General features: G+C 45.4%; 1 protein-coding gene across 4 annotated transcripts in view; it reads right to left on the bottom strand.

Moving 5' to 3' along the window:
- Positions 1-1,192: 1,192 nt before the first annotated feature.
- Positions 1,193-16,857, bottom strand: part of FLNB (filamin B) — a 71,830-nt gene continuing 56,165 nt past the window's right edge. For 3 of the 4 annotated variants that reach the window (XM_027640559.1, XM_027640560.1, XM_027640562.1), the window contains 15 exons: positions 16,680-16,820; positions 15,051-15,179; positions 14,388-14,561; positions 14,076-14,234; positions 13,498-13,701; positions 12,752-12,904; positions 12,317-12,439; positions 11,456-11,722; positions 10,874-11,011; positions 10,668-10,783; positions 8,714-8,846; positions 7,501-7,677; positions 4,885-5,103; positions 3,730-3,933; positions 1,193-2,995 (listed from right to left, as the gene is read on the bottom strand). In XM_027640559.1, the coding sequence (XP_027496360.1) occupies positions 2,808-2,995; positions 3,730-3,933; positions 4,885-5,103; positions 7,501-7,677; positions 8,714-8,846; positions 10,668-10,783; positions 10,874-11,011; positions 11,456-11,722; positions 12,317-12,439; positions 12,752-12,904; positions 13,498-13,701; positions 14,076-14,234; positions 14,388-14,561; positions 15,051-15,179; positions 16,680-16,820 (2,525 nt within the window). In that variant the 3' untranslated portion in view covers positions 1,193-2,807. The remainder of the gene's footprint in view (positions 2,996-3,729; positions 3,934-4,884; positions 5,104-7,500; positions 7,678-8,713; positions 8,847-10,667; positions 10,784-10,873; positions 11,012-11,455; positions 11,723-12,316; positions 12,440-12,751; positions 12,905-13,497; positions 13,702-14,075; positions 14,235-14,387; positions 14,562-15,050; positions 15,180-16,679; positions 16,821-16,857) is intronic. The other variant, XM_027640561.1, reaches the window with a different exon arrangement.

Genomic DNA, 16,857 nt, shown 5'->3' with positions numbered 1-16,857 from the left:
GAAAGTGCATCTTGTACCATTGCAAGGCTACCCAGCAGGAGGCACTGGGACACCAGTAACCCAGTACACCAACACTCCAGCCCCATAGCTGCCTGCTAAGGTGGGCACTGCACACAGAAACCTTCCAGGTGCCAGAGACCAAAAGCAGAGCAGAATGTCCCCCAAAGCACCACTCTGTGCCCAAGACAAAGTCAGTCCTCAGCTGCCAGAGCTGCTGGAGGTGGCTGAATGTTGTTGCCAAAGATCAACACAGCCAAGTTACACCAGAAGCTCTTCTCATCACCACGACTGGGTACTTGCTCTCCTTAGCAAGGTAATTTTTATGGACACTCCACCACAGCTGTCAGTGCCCACGCAAGGCAGAGTTGGTCACTTGAAGCAGAGGTCAGCTTTTGCTGAAGGAAAACCCTGCCACGGTACCAACCAGTGTCCCTCAACTTGACAGACAACCCCCACTAATTTCAGCCACTGTCATTAAACCCAGACAAGGGGTAACAGCCAAGAGAAGGCCAGACAAGGGCAGGGTGACTGGGACATAGGGGTTACACAGGTGAGACGCTCCTAAGGTTTACTCACCCCACAGCTGTATCCAGGTTATTTTGTTTTGTTTAAAAACATTAAATAGGAGGTTCATGCTGACGTAGCACAAGGCTAATGAAACACAGTTAACTATAAAAAGGAAATAATCTGATAAACCTGGGGCAGGAAAGTCCTTGGCAGCCACTGCATCTCAGGTTTCACTGGGGCTTTCAGGAGTGTGTTTGGGAAAACATCTGCTGGTTTCCATGGCCCTGTGCCGGAGCTGCCGGTCCCAGGTGCAGGGAGACACCTTCTGCAAACAACCCCAGGGAGCCTGGAGGAACAGGGGGTGCCACTGGAGTGCCCTGGGATCAGACTGATAACCCAGCTGGCAGCTCAAGGGACACACCAGTGCCAGCTCCACTGCCCCCGTGCCTGGGCTCTGCGGAGGGGCAAAGAGGCATAGGGTGTTTATGCTGTGGCTTAAACTTCTGGCATTTTGTTTTAAGGAAAATAAAGGGGTTTAGAGTTAAAAAAAAAAAAGAACAGCACTGAGGTAGCCAAATTTTCATGGCTACCTGCAGGGCCCATGGGCTATCCGGTCTGCCTGAAGCTGCTATGTGGTGTAGTTTCAGTTTGAACTTTACTGACTACATATGAAAGGAATCCAATATTGTTTTTAACATGCACATTTTAATGAAGCAAACATTTCTATTTAATAAGTTATAACATACAATTTTACAATCCTGTATTTTTATTCCAGTTTATTTTGTTTTAAATTCCTACTTTACAATGTAGTGAGCATTTCACATTAAGGCACAAAAAAAAGCACAGTAAAAAAACCCTCAATGTTCCTTTATTTTCCCAATGACTGTGCTGGAGAGTAGTGCATCCACATGTAACTACAGAACCATAAGCATGAACTTCTCCCAAGGGACAGTGACATTTCAACAAATCCTACCTTCTCGTAGTCGCAGAGTTAAAGCTCATTAGGAGAGTCTACTAAAGCCCCAGCAGCTGACAGCAATTCAGATATACACTTGGGAAGGAGCGTGGAGCAATCCGGGACAAACAGACAAGTTATAAGGAAGTTTCCACTCCCTGACCCTCCTCAGCAATGCCTGTTGCAGCACAAAGGGGATTTCAGAAGACGTGTGTGCTTCAGGCATGTCCTTGGACTGAGACACAAAAAACCACCTTGGACCAAAGATGGGTCTGTTCATGGTACTATTGCTATTATTTGTACTGCTATTACTGGTAGGTTCACACACCCTCCCTCCCTCCCTCCCCACACCCCACTGCAGCTGTGGGTCCCCTTCCTAGGCTGGTTTCTTTGCACCATCTCAACTACTCCCCAGGCCCGTGGCCTCCAGGGAAACTGCTGGTCATCATCCCAACACACCATGTGCTCTGTCCTGCAGCAGCTGTGGGTCACACAGGCGAGAACTATCCCTGGCTCAGCAAGTTTAGGGGATTTACTTAACACAGCCAATCCAGGGGCTTGTTCTTAAATAAAAAGAGTGTGGGGAGTTACCTGTAAAGTTACAGAAACATCACCAGAATCCCAAGCTAATTAAAAAACGCATTGCTAGCATCATGGACAAAAAGCTACCTGTCTAGAGTTACAAAGCGTTAATATAGAAAGGCTGAAAGCTTCCAGGAAGTCGATTTCAATCTGCTTTTGGTTTTCTGTAAAAGATAAACTTTTTCTAAATGTAAACCACTAGCAGAGCATTTTCAGAAACATTTTAAATTTGAGTGGTAAAGCCACTTATAGTAGCTTTTTATAATGTTAAGCGTTAAAATTGATCAAGTATAGAAAGGCACCTATTATAGTACCAGTTTTACCTCATTTCTTTACAGAAAAGAATTTGAACTGGGGACAGCCCAAGTCATATTCCATAACTAAAATGTAAAGTCTCCAGTCAAATAAAATCAGTAGTTAAGATACCCAATTACAAAGACAAATTCCAGTTTTCAATTAACATCCAAAGTCTTTAACATCCGCAAGGGAAATTAGTGTCTAGTCATCCATACGATTCTCCGAACATTAAAAGTGACCCGGACAGTACTGCAAAGGTACAATTTGAGGAGGATATTAAATAGATTGACATCAGGTTGGTAAGTAGGATAGAAGTGAAATGCTTGTACAAAATAGTTACAGAGTCTACATCTGACTGTATTGAAATGTGAGCCGTGTGTATCTAGATACTGCATTTTGCAACAGGACTGCACCCAGGATAACTCTGCATCTGGACTGCAAACACAGAGGCCAATTCTGGCACTGTTTATGGAACGGTGACATGGAAGGGACTCCCGGGGATGTGCTCGTCACCCCATTTCACTGCCAGGACATAGTCACCCCTCTCCTTGACGACGTAAGTGACGTTGTACTGATGGCTGCCCAAATGCTTGATGGACACCTCTTCGCACGGTATTGTGGGTCCGTGGACACCGACCAACAGCATATTGGAACCTACAGCAAAATAACAGACTGTCAACATTCCTTGAGCTTAAATAAGCCAGCATGGTTGTCCCTTAATATACTGGCTCTGTAACACATGGATTTTGTTATTTCAATTCACAGAGTGGTAGTCTGAGGTATGGCTCAGCTAATTTGGTATAAGAAGGAATTTTATTTTAAAAAGCTTTCAACCTCATAGAGGCAAGGGTTTATTTGAGCATTTTGCCAGATCTGATAGGGTACCACTATCTAACTAACTAGAGCACAGGAGACATCAATGCTGCCTGTGAAAACGAGCTGGCACTGCTTTACAAGTACTTCATCAGAAGTTAATAGCAGGGGCCAGTGAACACAGCTGGCCTGTAATCCACCCTCCACAGAGCTCCTGGATGATGATGCTGATGATGCTGATCAGTGCTCAAGGCAAATGGGAACACTGTGCATTAAATGCTACAATGCACCACAAGGGTTGCTTAAGTTCAGCAACCTGTTTGTTCTCATGCCATAACCCTGTGGTTCTTTCGGGTGCACCTGGCTCAGATGAAGTCATTTGGAGAGGAACTGGCATCTTTACAGACTCTATATTAGGACTGACTCAGTGAATACAGTGTAGTATTTAGAGTTTTTCTTTAGAATCAGATCAACACCTCAAGCTCTGAATTTTAACTCTGCAAGTTGGTTTAGAGGAAAAACCAGCCCAGCTAAACCACCCACCGTGAACATCCAGCTGGATTCTGCATCCATACCTGCTTTGCTGCAGTCCACAGAGAAAGAACTTTTCTGACCCACAAAAGCCTTTGAGAGTCCTGCTCCACGGGAAATCACTTTGCTAGCATCCGAGGTGGATTTGGGAATGGCGCTATAGCAAGTTTCAGTGGATGACCTTGTCACCGACTCTACCAGGATGGAAGAAGTTTCGTTGGCACTGCCTGGGCTAACCAGTCGCTGTCCTGGAAACAGAGAAGATTTCTGACATTCAGATTCTCCCCATCTGAAAGGCATTCACAAGGAGGTTTCGAAACCCTCCTAATGACTAGCATGCATTCTGCATCCAAAATGCATTTTTGAAGAGGAGCAATTTCCTACTTGGGTTTTTAAGCTGACATTTTCCAGCACCACTGGCAGCGATCCCATCCCAGAGCCCTCAAGTGGTTGAAGGACCACAGGAACTTCAGGATTCATTAAGCAAAGCTGGCTTAAGAAGAGTTAATTGTGCTCCAATCACCAAATGGCAAAAATTAAACTTGAGTTGGCAGAAAAGCAGGTGCAATTTTGCAATAACCCATTTTGAAAGCAGAGCGTGTCCCAGCCTGAGGAAGTGCAGTCCCTGCCGCCCTCTCCCAAGAACATCCCTGCACTTTGGGCACCAGGAGAGGGTTCACTAGCTCAGGGGCAGCAGCAGAGATGAGCTCCAGCCTGTGCTTAAACACAGTGGTGAAGAGAAAACAAGCTTCCTAAACCAGCCTTCCTCACATCATCTAAAAGCCTCCCAGATGCTAGCGATGTTTGGTTAGGTGACACCTGCACCAAAATCAGACCAAGAGAGGCATCACTTATGCCACAGGCAAGCAGGTTTCAGGCTTTGTGGGGAAAATGGGTAAATAAGTCATATTTCCCTACTGCCAGTGCAACACCCTGACGCTAGATCAGGATTTAATATTCCCCCATGAAGCTTTTTTACGGCCCACCACTGAGTCAAGCTGGTAAGCTCCATGACTGTTGCTCTTATAGCTGCTCCTAGATGAGAGCCCTCATCTAGGCTTTGGAGGTGATAGGGAGGAACGTTTTTCTTCTCATGCTTTTGGGCATCTAGACCAGAATGCCACTGTCTCAAGAGGGACGTATTTGCTGAATGACACGAGCTGCTTCAGGCACACAGTAAGTACTGGTTAGCTTTTTACCTGTAACCTTTGCCTTGAAGGGGCTGCCCACTATGTGGTTAGGTCCACCATATTTAACTCCAATTAAATAGTTTCCTGGAGCCATGGGTGTGTACATGACTTTGTAACCTTCTGGAGTTTCCTGGCAGTCCATTTTCACCTTTGATGGCCCTTCAATTGTAACAGAGAGGGTACCTGGACCAGCCTTGGTCGTGTTAATGAAAAACTCCGACTGCAGTCCTAGAAAGATGTAGCACAGTAAGACACACTCTTCCTCACACCCATGTTACACATGCAGCCTCAGTCATTAAATAGGAAGGGGTAATTCGGTGCAAGACCAGGCTGCCCAAGGCTGCAGGCAGGGAGGGACACCACATCCCCCCGCCCCACATCCTCTCACAGGCAAGTCCCAGCCAGGGGCTCTGCACCCCTGGAAGTCTCCCCGGCTTCATCCTGCTCCCTTCTCGGCTTGGGTTATGTGACTGTGTGGGACAAGGGGTCATGAGAGCCCTTCAGGACTGAAATGGAAGTAATTCACCATCAAAAAACTGGCTTAGAGAGAAAGCAAGAGCCTTTCTCTTGGGTGTCAGAGCCCACACTAACACAGCTCCAGCATGTATAAATTCGGAGAGCTCAGAGCTGCCTGGACCACAAATCAGCACTGAAGAGCCTACAGGAAAGCAGGAGAGACAAGGGGCAGGAGATCTCCTGGAGGAGATGGGTGTCTGAACTGCTTGGCAACAGCACTCCAAGCAGTTTGTGGAAACAAAAGCTTGTTTAATTACAGCATCTGGTTAACACAGCTGAATTATTGCTGCTAATACTAAGCCAATGACACAATGCCAACGACACAAGAAAAAATTAAATAAGGCTTTCAGCCCCCAAATAATTTACTGTCAAACTCTGGCTTAAAATATTTATGATCTTTGGGCTGTAGCATGAGACACTGCTGAGAAGGAATAAAGTGCTCGAGCTCACTCAAAATCAGGATGGCCATGGGAAAGTTTACTGCTGCTGCGACAGAAGCATGCAGACATGGGAATAAACTAGGGAGAAGTTTGTAGCCTCTCCACACAAGAGGCTGCTGTGTCGCAATGCTGGAAGAGCCCAGTTCCCACAGACGATTGTGCCATCTTACAGTGCTCCAGCAACCCATGTCCCTGGAACTGTCTGCCCAGGAGGTCAGGCATCAACCTGCAATGCCCCGCTCCACTGGAAGGAAGTTAATTCCCAAAGCCAGCAACCTGCACAGCTGCTCACTAAGACTTCTTGCTCCAGAGTCACTGTTTTTCCCTGTGCCCCAGATGAAGGCTCGCATTGTTGCAGGCTGCAGGCACGCAGCCCTCCTGGGGGATGGTTCAGGTGCTCAGCCACTGGCTATTGAAACCCCTACACTGGGTCATTGTTCAGAAACGCTGCTCGGCAGCTCCCAGGGCACCACCGGGCCTTTGGCAGCAGCCAGGATTCAACAACGGGGCACAGAGTAACTTTACTGAAGTTAAACAGTCTATTTAGATTTAAAACAACCCCAAGCACCTTTATAGATGGAGAAAAATTCCCCTGTCCCTGATGCATCAGTGGCTAAGTATTAATGAGTGCTTTTGTTTCCACCTATTAAAGCAGCACAGGCTGGATCTTTATTTTATGTGGTGTATCCGCATGTTTCCAAAACCAACTGCTTGGTTTCTCCAGAACACCAGAAGCTTTAACTGAATAACTGCAGTATTTTTTTTCCCAGGGAGAAAAAAGGTAATGAAATGGAATCCACAAGACACAGCAGTAGATGGGATAAGAGGAACTAGCTATTCCCTTGCATAACAAAAGGAAAGAAAAATAATCAGTTTTACTCTGCTATTCACCTGTGTGTGTGGCCTGAGCAAGCACACAATTAAATAAATCAATGTACATATCCTGGAATGTTTTCATACTTTCTTACTAAGGCCACCAATCATAGAAATGAAAAAACAAACCCTAAACTCTACATTCTTGAGTTGAGAACTATCAGATGAGGAAACCGCAGCAGACACCGGGGTGTCAGATTTCCGAGAAGAGACTGTTCATGCTGCATCTGAAGCACACAGCCAACACAACAATCCACTGTTCTCCCCAGGGTTCACACATCATACTACATTTAACTTGAAATTTCTTAGAGCTGCAAGCACTGAAGGGAAGGTAACAGGGTACACCCTGGTACCTATTTAATTAACAGGGGCACACAAGTTAAACAAGATTTCTTCCACTAGACAGCCAACTCAGACACTGTGTTCATGCGTGGAAGGGAGCCAGAGCATCTCCAGAGCTCCAAGGGACCACCGAGGTGGAGCTCAGCTAACTGGCAGAGTTAGCCCAGCTGCTAAGCAGCAGTTCCACTGAACGCACGCTGCAGCTGCTGATTTACACAAGTTTTAAGGTTGTTAAGGCTCAGTATAGCCTGCAGACTTGTAAGTGATGGTTATAAGACATGAGGAGCATGCTAGAAAGCAAAATTAGCCTGTGCTCAGGTCAGCAGAGAATGTGGGTTAGTTCAGCTGCCTTAGCAGGCAAAGTCATGTAAAAATATGCCTAGGAACAACTTCTGCGTATGCCTCAAAACCAAGTGCAAACAGGTCTGTATCGGAGCTGTAAGAGGAGGGTTACCCGTGGTGCCGCTCTCCAGGCCGGATCCGTAGGCCGTGACCAGCGTGGGATTGCCCGCCTGCCCGGGCTCGCCCACACGCACTTTGAACGGGCTGCCCACCACGTGGCTCCCGTTGAACTTCACGTCGATGGAGTGGATGCCGTTCTCGTGGGGGATGAACCGAACGGCGTACTTATCTGTGAGAGAGAAGTGGCTTTTCTGACATATCAGAGATAACAATCAAACAGTAAACCAGCAATTAAACCCAGCTGGTTACCAACCCAAGCTTCTGTAATGCTTTGACATGTTTTGGTCCCAGGTTTAGTGAACTCAGCTACACAAGCTGCTAAGCTCATATTTAAGTAGGAAAATGCTGTATTTATTGCGGGAGGTGTTACAGATTGGATTTTCACCTTGTTTACTGGGACCTGATCTCAGCTGTCATCTAGTCTGCAGAGTGAATTTTAGAGTTATTTGCCTCACTCGTGCACTAAACATGACAACTGAATCACAGCCCAACCTGTCAGCAGCTGAGGGAGCAGCGCAGAGAAGAAAAGCAGCTGGTCAGAGCAAGCCAAATCTCACCAGTGGGCTGAGCATGCTGCTCTGACACCACAGACACAAGCACCTTTATCTAATGAAGTAATTTAGCAATTTGCTGATATTTAACATTTTTGATTGCGTGTTAACTCAGAGGAGGGACTGATCTCCCCCAGCTGGACAGCTGCTGTCTGTCCATAGTACAGGCCATAACTCATAGAGACTTCAAGTGAAAAAGAAAAGCTCATTGCTGAAACAGGTGTTGAGCTTTCTGTAGTGTTTGCTTATAGTCAGCTTCCTTGACATTTCATATGAAGGAGTGAGTGCAAGTTAAAAATAAACTATTAGTCAAAGATGGAAGCATAGCTTTGAAAAATAAACTTCTCCCCATCATATTTCTCCCACATCATATTTCATTTATGACTAATATCACTGTACCTTCACTGGCAGGCCAAGACTTAAATGTCTGTACGTTACACAAATGGGGGTCAGTCAGTTCATCTGCTATCTAGGAAAAGCATGGACGTAACCCTGACTGAACAGCTCTTGACACCAAGAAGTAATTTTTGAAGCAAGGTGCTCATCCTTTGGGTACACTGTTCGCAAGCCAAAGAAACTGAATTCCCTTGCTGTGGGACAGCAAATGTTTTGGAGGTCAGACAGTTGGTTATGACACCATAAAGCTGTGCTCACCTGGCTCCAGCTCAGACACATGGCACTCTTCGACAGCTCCAGAGGGGCTGTGGACTTTAGCGTCGATCTTGCCCTTTGCCCCGTTCAGCCTTATAGCAAAGGATGCCGGCTGATTAACTTTTAATCCAGACTCCTGAGAATGCAACAGTCAGATTATCAAATTTAAACTTCTTGTTTCAGACAGCACAAGATTTGTGGCAGGGAAATAACCGCTTCAGCATGAGGGTTTTTTTAGGTTTCAACAAAAGGCATAATGTTGTTACTTGCATTAACGCTCAAATCAGCTCTCTTGCCTCTTAGGGGGTGGCTGATTCAGGAGTCACCCACACTGGCTAGGCTGACTTCTCCCACGGTACCACGGGTTTTTGGAAGCCTGACGGCTCTGCCACATCAAAGAGAGGCAGGCTTACAAGACTAGTCACCCGTTATCGCTGAGGTCAGTCCTCAGTATTCAGGCACTTGATTTAAAAGATGCTTAAGCTATAGCTCCATTTTCACAACCCATTCACTCATTCCAGATTCATTCAGGGAAAAGCCTCTGATAATCCAGTTGTCTGAAAGAGTAATATGCATGTTTATATTTGCCACAAGAGGCTGCATTTAGAACGCCACCACAAGATGTCTTAAACATGAGAAAGCAATTTAAAACATGAAACCAGATGTTGTGGTGCTGTCAGGCCGTCGGTCGAAGGCAAAGCAGCTCCACATCTGAGTTGCAATGGTCCTCAACCAGCACAGCACATGAAGCTATCTACCAGTAACATCTCATGTTTAACATACTTTACCTGATTTTGTTTTCAACTAAATCCTGAAGAGGAAAATAAATGCAACTGAGTAGAACTGAGGTACAACGTATAAACAAGTCCCTGATGTGGGTTTAGTGGAGGCTGATGCTGCACAATGCACTCCGTTACCAAATACTCAGCTTTATCTGCCTCTCCAGGACTTAACTGAAGTGAGTATTCCTGTCAAAGAGTCTTTAAATGAAACACAAGGTAAACATCAATACCACAGTGACTAATTAACGCCCTTGTAACTCCTGGTTAGAAGAGATACTATTGGATCAGGCTGTCATGGTTCATTTTTACAGCCGAGGTGGAGAAGTCCTGCAGCCTAGGTAAACTCCTGGGAACCACAGCTGGGTTAGCCAAAAAACCATAGCTGAAAAAAAAGCCTCAACTGAAGTACTAATCACCACTCACTGAGGACTGAGGTACAGTATATTTAGACACAGATTCTCAGTCTCACATCCAAGCTTCTGGCTTTGGAGATTTTAGTCAGGCCTTTAATGTTACTTGTATTTTAATGCCTGTAACCACACACACACACAAATGACATGGTGAGTTTAGCAGATGATCCCAGACCAGCTACAAAGCTGTGACTCACTCTGAGATTCGCTACCGCTCATGAATCACGTGAGCTGCGATTGTGTGGTTTCATGACATCAGCCAGAGCAAATCTGCACCCCAACCTCACCAACCTCACCATGGGGCCCCCTCTGTCTGCCCAGCCAGGCTGCAGTGACATCCCAGCTGCACAGCCCTACACTACCCCTGGAAACCCAGCTGCTCTTCTGTGGGCCAACCAAGGAAGTCAGTGCCAGCATGATCACTGGCAGTTCACTTCCATGTTTCAGTTCTCCTTTGCCCTCCCCTAGCTAATGGGGTGGGAAACACTTTTTAACTCCTCCAATGGTATTTCTGTAGCCTCTTGTTCCTAATTCCCAAGTGTCATTATCTGTAATACACTCAGTTGAGCCTTCTGCCTTTGAATTCTGGCTCGCCAGAGGTGGGCCAGCTGCCAAAAACCTCTCTGGCTGCAAGCTGAGCTTGAAAACAAGCACCAACCAAGGCAAGACTTTTACTAAGAAGAAATGACAACCATTTTGGTCTTGGAGAACAAGGACGAAATCAGTCTGTGTGGTAAGTTGTAGAGATGTTTCCTTATGTCTCACCTGAAGACTAGTGACAGTGAGCCTGCGAGCATCATCGGAGGGGGCGATGACAGGAACCAGGTAGGGGCTTTCAGGAATGTGCTCATCATTGAACTTTATGGACACCTCATAGTTGCCTGCAGGGAGAAAAGAAGCAATGAGTGTCCTTACTTTCTTTGAAAGTCACATTCAATGTTGTTTCCCTATGATCTGGTCTCGGTACATACCTGGCTCTTGAACTATGTATGATGCACCACATGATCCATCTTTATGGTCATCAAAGGTGATTTCTGCTTTACTTGGGCCTTCTACAGCAATAGATAGTCCTCCAGCTCCAGCTTCCCGTGTCCATATACTAAACTCAGCTGTTGAAGCATACGAGCACACAAGACTAAGTTTGCTGCTGCTGGGTTGCAACTTCTTCCTAACAGACTGTGCAGTATCTCATACTTAAATGTATCATCATTGTCCTGTCAACCTGGGACATACTGCTCAGCAGTTTCTCCAGAAGGCTCCTATTAGCCTTGAATTAGCCTATCAGCCCGGTATAACACAACTTACAACCTTGAGTTCACCCTGTGAGAGCAGTCAGTTTCCAAAATGTGGATTTCCAGACTTTTCCATTCACATGACACAACAATATTATTTCTCCATGTTTCTCCACTGGCCACCCCTGGCTTGGGGCAACCCCACAGTGTTACACCAAGCTCTGCTCAAACTCTCAGAGAAGAGGCCAACAGAAACCAAAACCCTGCACTGCAGAGCTGCACACAGCACACACTGGAGCCCAGTGAGAACAGAGGACTCACCTGGAACACCTGTCTCTCCACGCTCGAGCCCCGGGCCTCCAGCTCTCACTTTATGGGCTCCTCCCTCGCCCAGTGGCCCCACAGTGAACTGGAAGGGGCTGCCTGGCACCGGCTGCCCTCTGTATTTGACATCCACAGTGTGGACTCCCATTTCTTGTGGCACAAAGCTGACGCAGTAGGTGTTTTTGTCAACCTCTGAAATTTCAGCATTGAAGTTTCTCCCAGAGGGACTAGTTACCTGTGCTTCCATATCTCTACAGTCAATTTCTAACATGAAGAGAATAAAAAACATGCAGATTAGAAAGCTACAAGGGGTTTTAGTATTTTGTTTTTGGAAGCAGGACCTGAGCTGAAGTGATTACACAGCACAAATGACAGAAGAGGTACATAGGTGCCCATTCGTATGCTCAGGCAGGTGTGTGCTGCCAAGCAGCAAGCCCAGCCAGTTACAGCTTCCCAGTTAAGCTCCCTCTACGGAGGCAGATTAAGTGGCTGGAAAAGTGCAGCCAGCTAAGCCTGGCCTACGTGATTCACAGTTTCCAGACGGCAATACAAACATTTAACAGCTTACATGATGATCTTAAACCCCTGGAGCCAAGGTGAGCTGTGCAGCCCATTCCCCAGCCTGCTGCACACACAGTAAATTAAATTAAGGCCTCTCTGGTATTTATTTCTCCATATGTTGACCATGGTCATGTTTATTTTTAACCATTCAAAGAGACACACTACCGGTGTTTCTTCCCAAAACTATCTTAATATGAGGATGTCTTCACAACACTGAAGTTTGTATTTCTGCTTCAGGTGCACCCAAGCTACACAAGTGCAAGTTGTGGTTTTGGGGATAAGGATGTTGCTGCTTACCTGGGATTTTTAGGTTCAGATCACATACGCTTCCTACTGTTGCAACAGAGGGAGCCCGTCTTGTTCGTGTGATGCTCTCCTTAACTCTTCCTTCACCACTTATCTTCACACTGAATGGGCTGCCTGTAAGTACAACAGCAAGTCATTCCTCCTCTGCGCATTACACACTGCATTGAGGGGTCAAGTGAAAGTTTCCTCTGACTTGTAGGGGATCACAGGGGAAGTTTTACAGCCAACAGTCAGGTCCAAGTGAAATAAATACACCCATGGAAGCAGAACAGTTTCTGATGCTTGCTGCTTGAGGAGGACCCCCTCGAATCTTTGGGACTTACGGTGCAAGCCAGATCACACAGCCCACCCACAGTTCCAGGGACTGGTCAGCTAGGTAGGACTTCAGTTGTACTAACCAAAAATTTTCCCAACACTTTTGCTTACCTGGAATATGTTCATCTGCAAATTTAGTGGACACAATGTACACGCCAGGTACAGTTGGAAAATAGGACACTTTGCAAGTTCCATCTTCTAGATCTTCAGTTTGGATCTCTACCTTGCTGGGTCCTTCAACTGCCAGTGAGATCCCACCATAACCTACAATACACATAAGTTAGCCTCGGATTTCCATAGCTCTACTCTAAACCTGACATTAAATAGTTTAAACTCATAGCAGTAGGATTGTATCATAATGGGCACACAGGAATTGCATGATGCCTTAATGACATTTCTGTACTCCTAATCAGTCAGATATTGAAGGCACAGCATGCATTCAGCTCCTAAAATCCTCTGACCATATCCCTTTTATTTTGTTAATATTGAAAAGTTATCTTCAAAGCTAAAAGGTTATCCAAGGCTCCACATTAAACCAACAGGGAAATATCTTCCTCATTTCCTTCTTTGTTTCCCTTCCATTCTACCAAATGATACTAGAACCAGCACCATCAAATGAAAAACTTTTATCAGTGCCCCAGTGACAGTCCCTGCTGGCTGTAACCGAAGACATCAGCCAGGACCATGCAAAGTGTATTCTAAGTTAATAGTGTTGTCTGTAGTTAATAACTGACAATGACCATGCATCTTTAACACACTATTAGCAGCTGGTGATCACACATGAGGGGGCAATGCTCTCATGTAGAGTGGGTATGTATCTCACAGCATCTCACAGTCCCCTTTGCCATGGAACTGACCTGCGTCTCTTGTGTCTACAATGAAGTCACACATTTCAAAGGTTCGTCCTTCTACCAAGCCACGTCCAAAAACTCTTGCCCGTCTGGCATCCCCGATCTCAGACTGGACCACCATGATTGTTACAGGGCTGTTTGGTACATGGCTCCCGTTTTTCTTGATGCTAACCAGATGTTCTCCTACTTCCCGTGGAATGAATGAGATGCCTATGAAGCAGAGAAATATGACTTATTTTTTCAGGTTTTATTCATGTTATACTTGATTTAAATGCCTTAATCACACCAAGAAATGAAATACTGGAAGAGCGCTCTCTTCACACATGTTGAAGTGTTGCTCTCAAGTGGACCACAAAGCCATTCATATATGCTGACAAAACCCACTTCAATTGCAACCTGACATGTCACATGCAACCTAAGACAAGGTCATTCTTCACACTCTTCTGTCTTTGGGGAACTGTACCAAACACTATCAACCACTTGGTTTGACAAGACTGTCCTGGGAAGGAGCAGAGAAGTCAGTGATTTTACATGCCAAAGCAAATTGGAGCAAAGGCTACCCCTAATAATCTCTCAGAGCTTACCAATGTGGTTATTGGGCAGCCTCTTCAGAAGACAAGGCTCATCACGACCAGATGGGGCTTTAATGCTGGCTGTTAGGAGACTGAGATCAGTCTCATTGATGTCCAACATAAAGTCAGCAGCAGAACCAAGCTTAACCTGAGACCGTCTTCTGTTATCATCTGAATACATAAACAGAAACAAGTCACAAAACTTTACAAGGTTAAGTGCAGAACAAGTCAGAGGACTTCAAATTCCTGCCACAAACCAGGTCCCCCATGCTATCAGACGTTAACTTTTAATATGAAGTGCTTCCCAAAGTCTCAACTTTATACCTGTGATCTTAGCTGTGAATGGGCTGCCTGGAATGTGTTTGTCATTGTACTTGACCAGGATGCTGTAGTTCCCAGGCAGAGTAGGCAGGTATGTGACTGTGCACGTCCCATCTTTGTTATCAATGCAGCTGATCTCTGCTTTTGAAGGTCCTTCAATAGCCAAGTCCAGCCCACCTAGGAAACAAGGAGAATGGCACTTCTGTAAATCTTTGTGCACATCAAGTCCAAAGACTTGGTCCAATGAGAAAGATCAATACTTGGTACTTAAAATGCAACTTAAGATGTGTGTTTTCAAAGGACAGCAGCAAAACCAGGTCAGGCCAATCCACTAAGGCCACAGCTCTATTCAGTCTGTTAGATTTACCTAACAGTGATTCCACACCCAGTCATCACCCACTAGATTTAAGCTGCCTTCAGTTTATTTTTAATTAAACAAACCATTTGCACCCTGTACCACAGGATACATCTAGATACATCTACTGCTCTTGGGAAGCGGTAATAAAACAGCTTTTACTGCAAGTTACAGCCTGATATTTGCACAAGTCATTTGTATCATATCAGAGGTTCATAGTTGGACACAGGAATGGAAATTACCACCAGTGTGCATTACACCACCAAGAAGTTCCTAGTTTAGGGTAGGATGGGTTTAAAGGACAGACTTACCCTCTCCTGCATCTTCCGTGACAATGGTGAAAGTTGCTGGTTTATTGGCAACCCCGTAAATGAGGCCAGGCCCATATGCAGACACACTGCCACTGTTGGGGTAATTCACATAGAACTGCAGAGGGCTCTCTAAAGGAAAAAAAAACAACCAAAATAGGCACTTTTAAGGATGAGTGGCCTGGACTACAAGAACTGATAACAACGTTCTTCAATGTCCTTCTCACTACTTGGTATCTGAAAAACCTTTATGTGATTGTAATGCATTTAAAAATCAAATAAGCCTCCCCTTCCACCCTCAAATTGTACTTCTTCACAATTTGTTCCACATTCAGTCATGAAAAAGTGTTCCTCAAATTACCAAAAATAAGTTTCAATGATGTTGTAAATGGTCTTGTTCATTGCAAGTTTATTTTTAGCGCATTAAATCAGAACATGACTCAGAAGCAGGCTTTCAGTTCAGGCAGAGATTCTGAATTTTGGTAGCTCAGAATTAGGAACTAGCACAGCACATTGTCTGACTCAATGAACCTGAACCAGCAAATTTGAAGGGTATCCAAAAACGTGTTTGCCAGCCTCAGATTAGCTAAGCTGGTGCACAAGAACAAAAAGTACAGTCACCAACAGCCAATAATGGCTTCGAAAGAAGGCACAAATAGCTCTTCAGTCCAAAGTTAAATTTTGCAGCTGAGACAGCAGCAGATTTGATTCATGACAGCCTTCAAGAAGGCAACATCATCCTCTGTCCTGGTGCAGGGTATTGGTCTTACTGAATTAATACATCCAAGAGTTCATCACAAGGTTCTATACCCATACAAGCGCTGAAGAGGCTGAAGTAGCACCATGCACCACATCATCAAGCTCCCTGCTTCAGCCAAAGTTATCCTGTGTTTCTGTACACCAACAGAACCAGTAGCCCCGCTCAGACAGTGCTGAAGGTATTTTGTCTCATGTCTACACATCTTCCTACAGATCTGCCCCTTTCCCCCAGCCCCCACAGCCGGCATGTCCGGAGAACTGCAAGGCAGCTGCAGCCTCCAGGCAAGGCAGAGCTTCCACTGGGGAGCTGGTGAAGCAAGGACAAAAGAAAAGAAAGGGAATGAAAGGCAGTGGTTTCTGTTTGTTAAGAAGCAGCCAGGAAGAAAGAAAGATTACAGCATAGTGTGCATGTGTGTTTTATTTTACTGCAGTGAGATGGAAACAGTAACTATAGTGTTTTAGCCACTCAGTCCTCCCCACCAATTGGAGATCTTTTGCCAATGCAGTTTTAAGGATAAACACACACTGTAACCACTAGTTTTGCTGAGCACCATGGCAGAAAAAATGGAAGTTAGAAAATTGCATGTTTCTTCTTCATAATAAAATGCCACAAAAGCTAGTTCCCAAAACCAAAATCCATTTTAAGCCTGGCTGGTACTATTAAACCACAATGGAAGCTCACATGTGCCAGCACTTACTCCTTTGCTTTAGTTCTCTCTGGACTGCTTGCAGAGGAAGTGCTGCTGAATAATGAGACAACCCAGGCGGTTCCTACTACAGTGTGTACAACTCAGCTATAGAACCTCATCAGGGAGGAGATGCATCAGCAGGACCCTGCACTCGGATTTGCATCACCTGCTTTGTCAGACTCACCTGGGATGTGCTTTCCCATGTACTTTATGTGCATTTCATGCAGCCCGACCTCAGTAGGAGCATATTTCACTGTAACTGTGCCGTCTTTGTTATCTACGATATCTGGCGTATCCGTCTTTCCAGAGGGCATGTGTACTTCACCTACAAAAGGCCACCATGGGAGTTACAGAAGGAGAAG

This window comes from Corapipo altera, unplaced genomic scaffold (genome assembly GCF_003945725.1).
Source record: "Corapipo altera isolate COAL_440 unplaced genomic scaffold, ASM394572v1 55, whole genome shotgun sequence".
Lineage (NCBI taxonomy): Eukaryota > Metazoa > Chordata > Aves > Passeriformes > Pipridae > Corapipo > Corapipo altera.
This window is presented reverse-complemented; position numbering and strand designations above follow the sequence as displayed.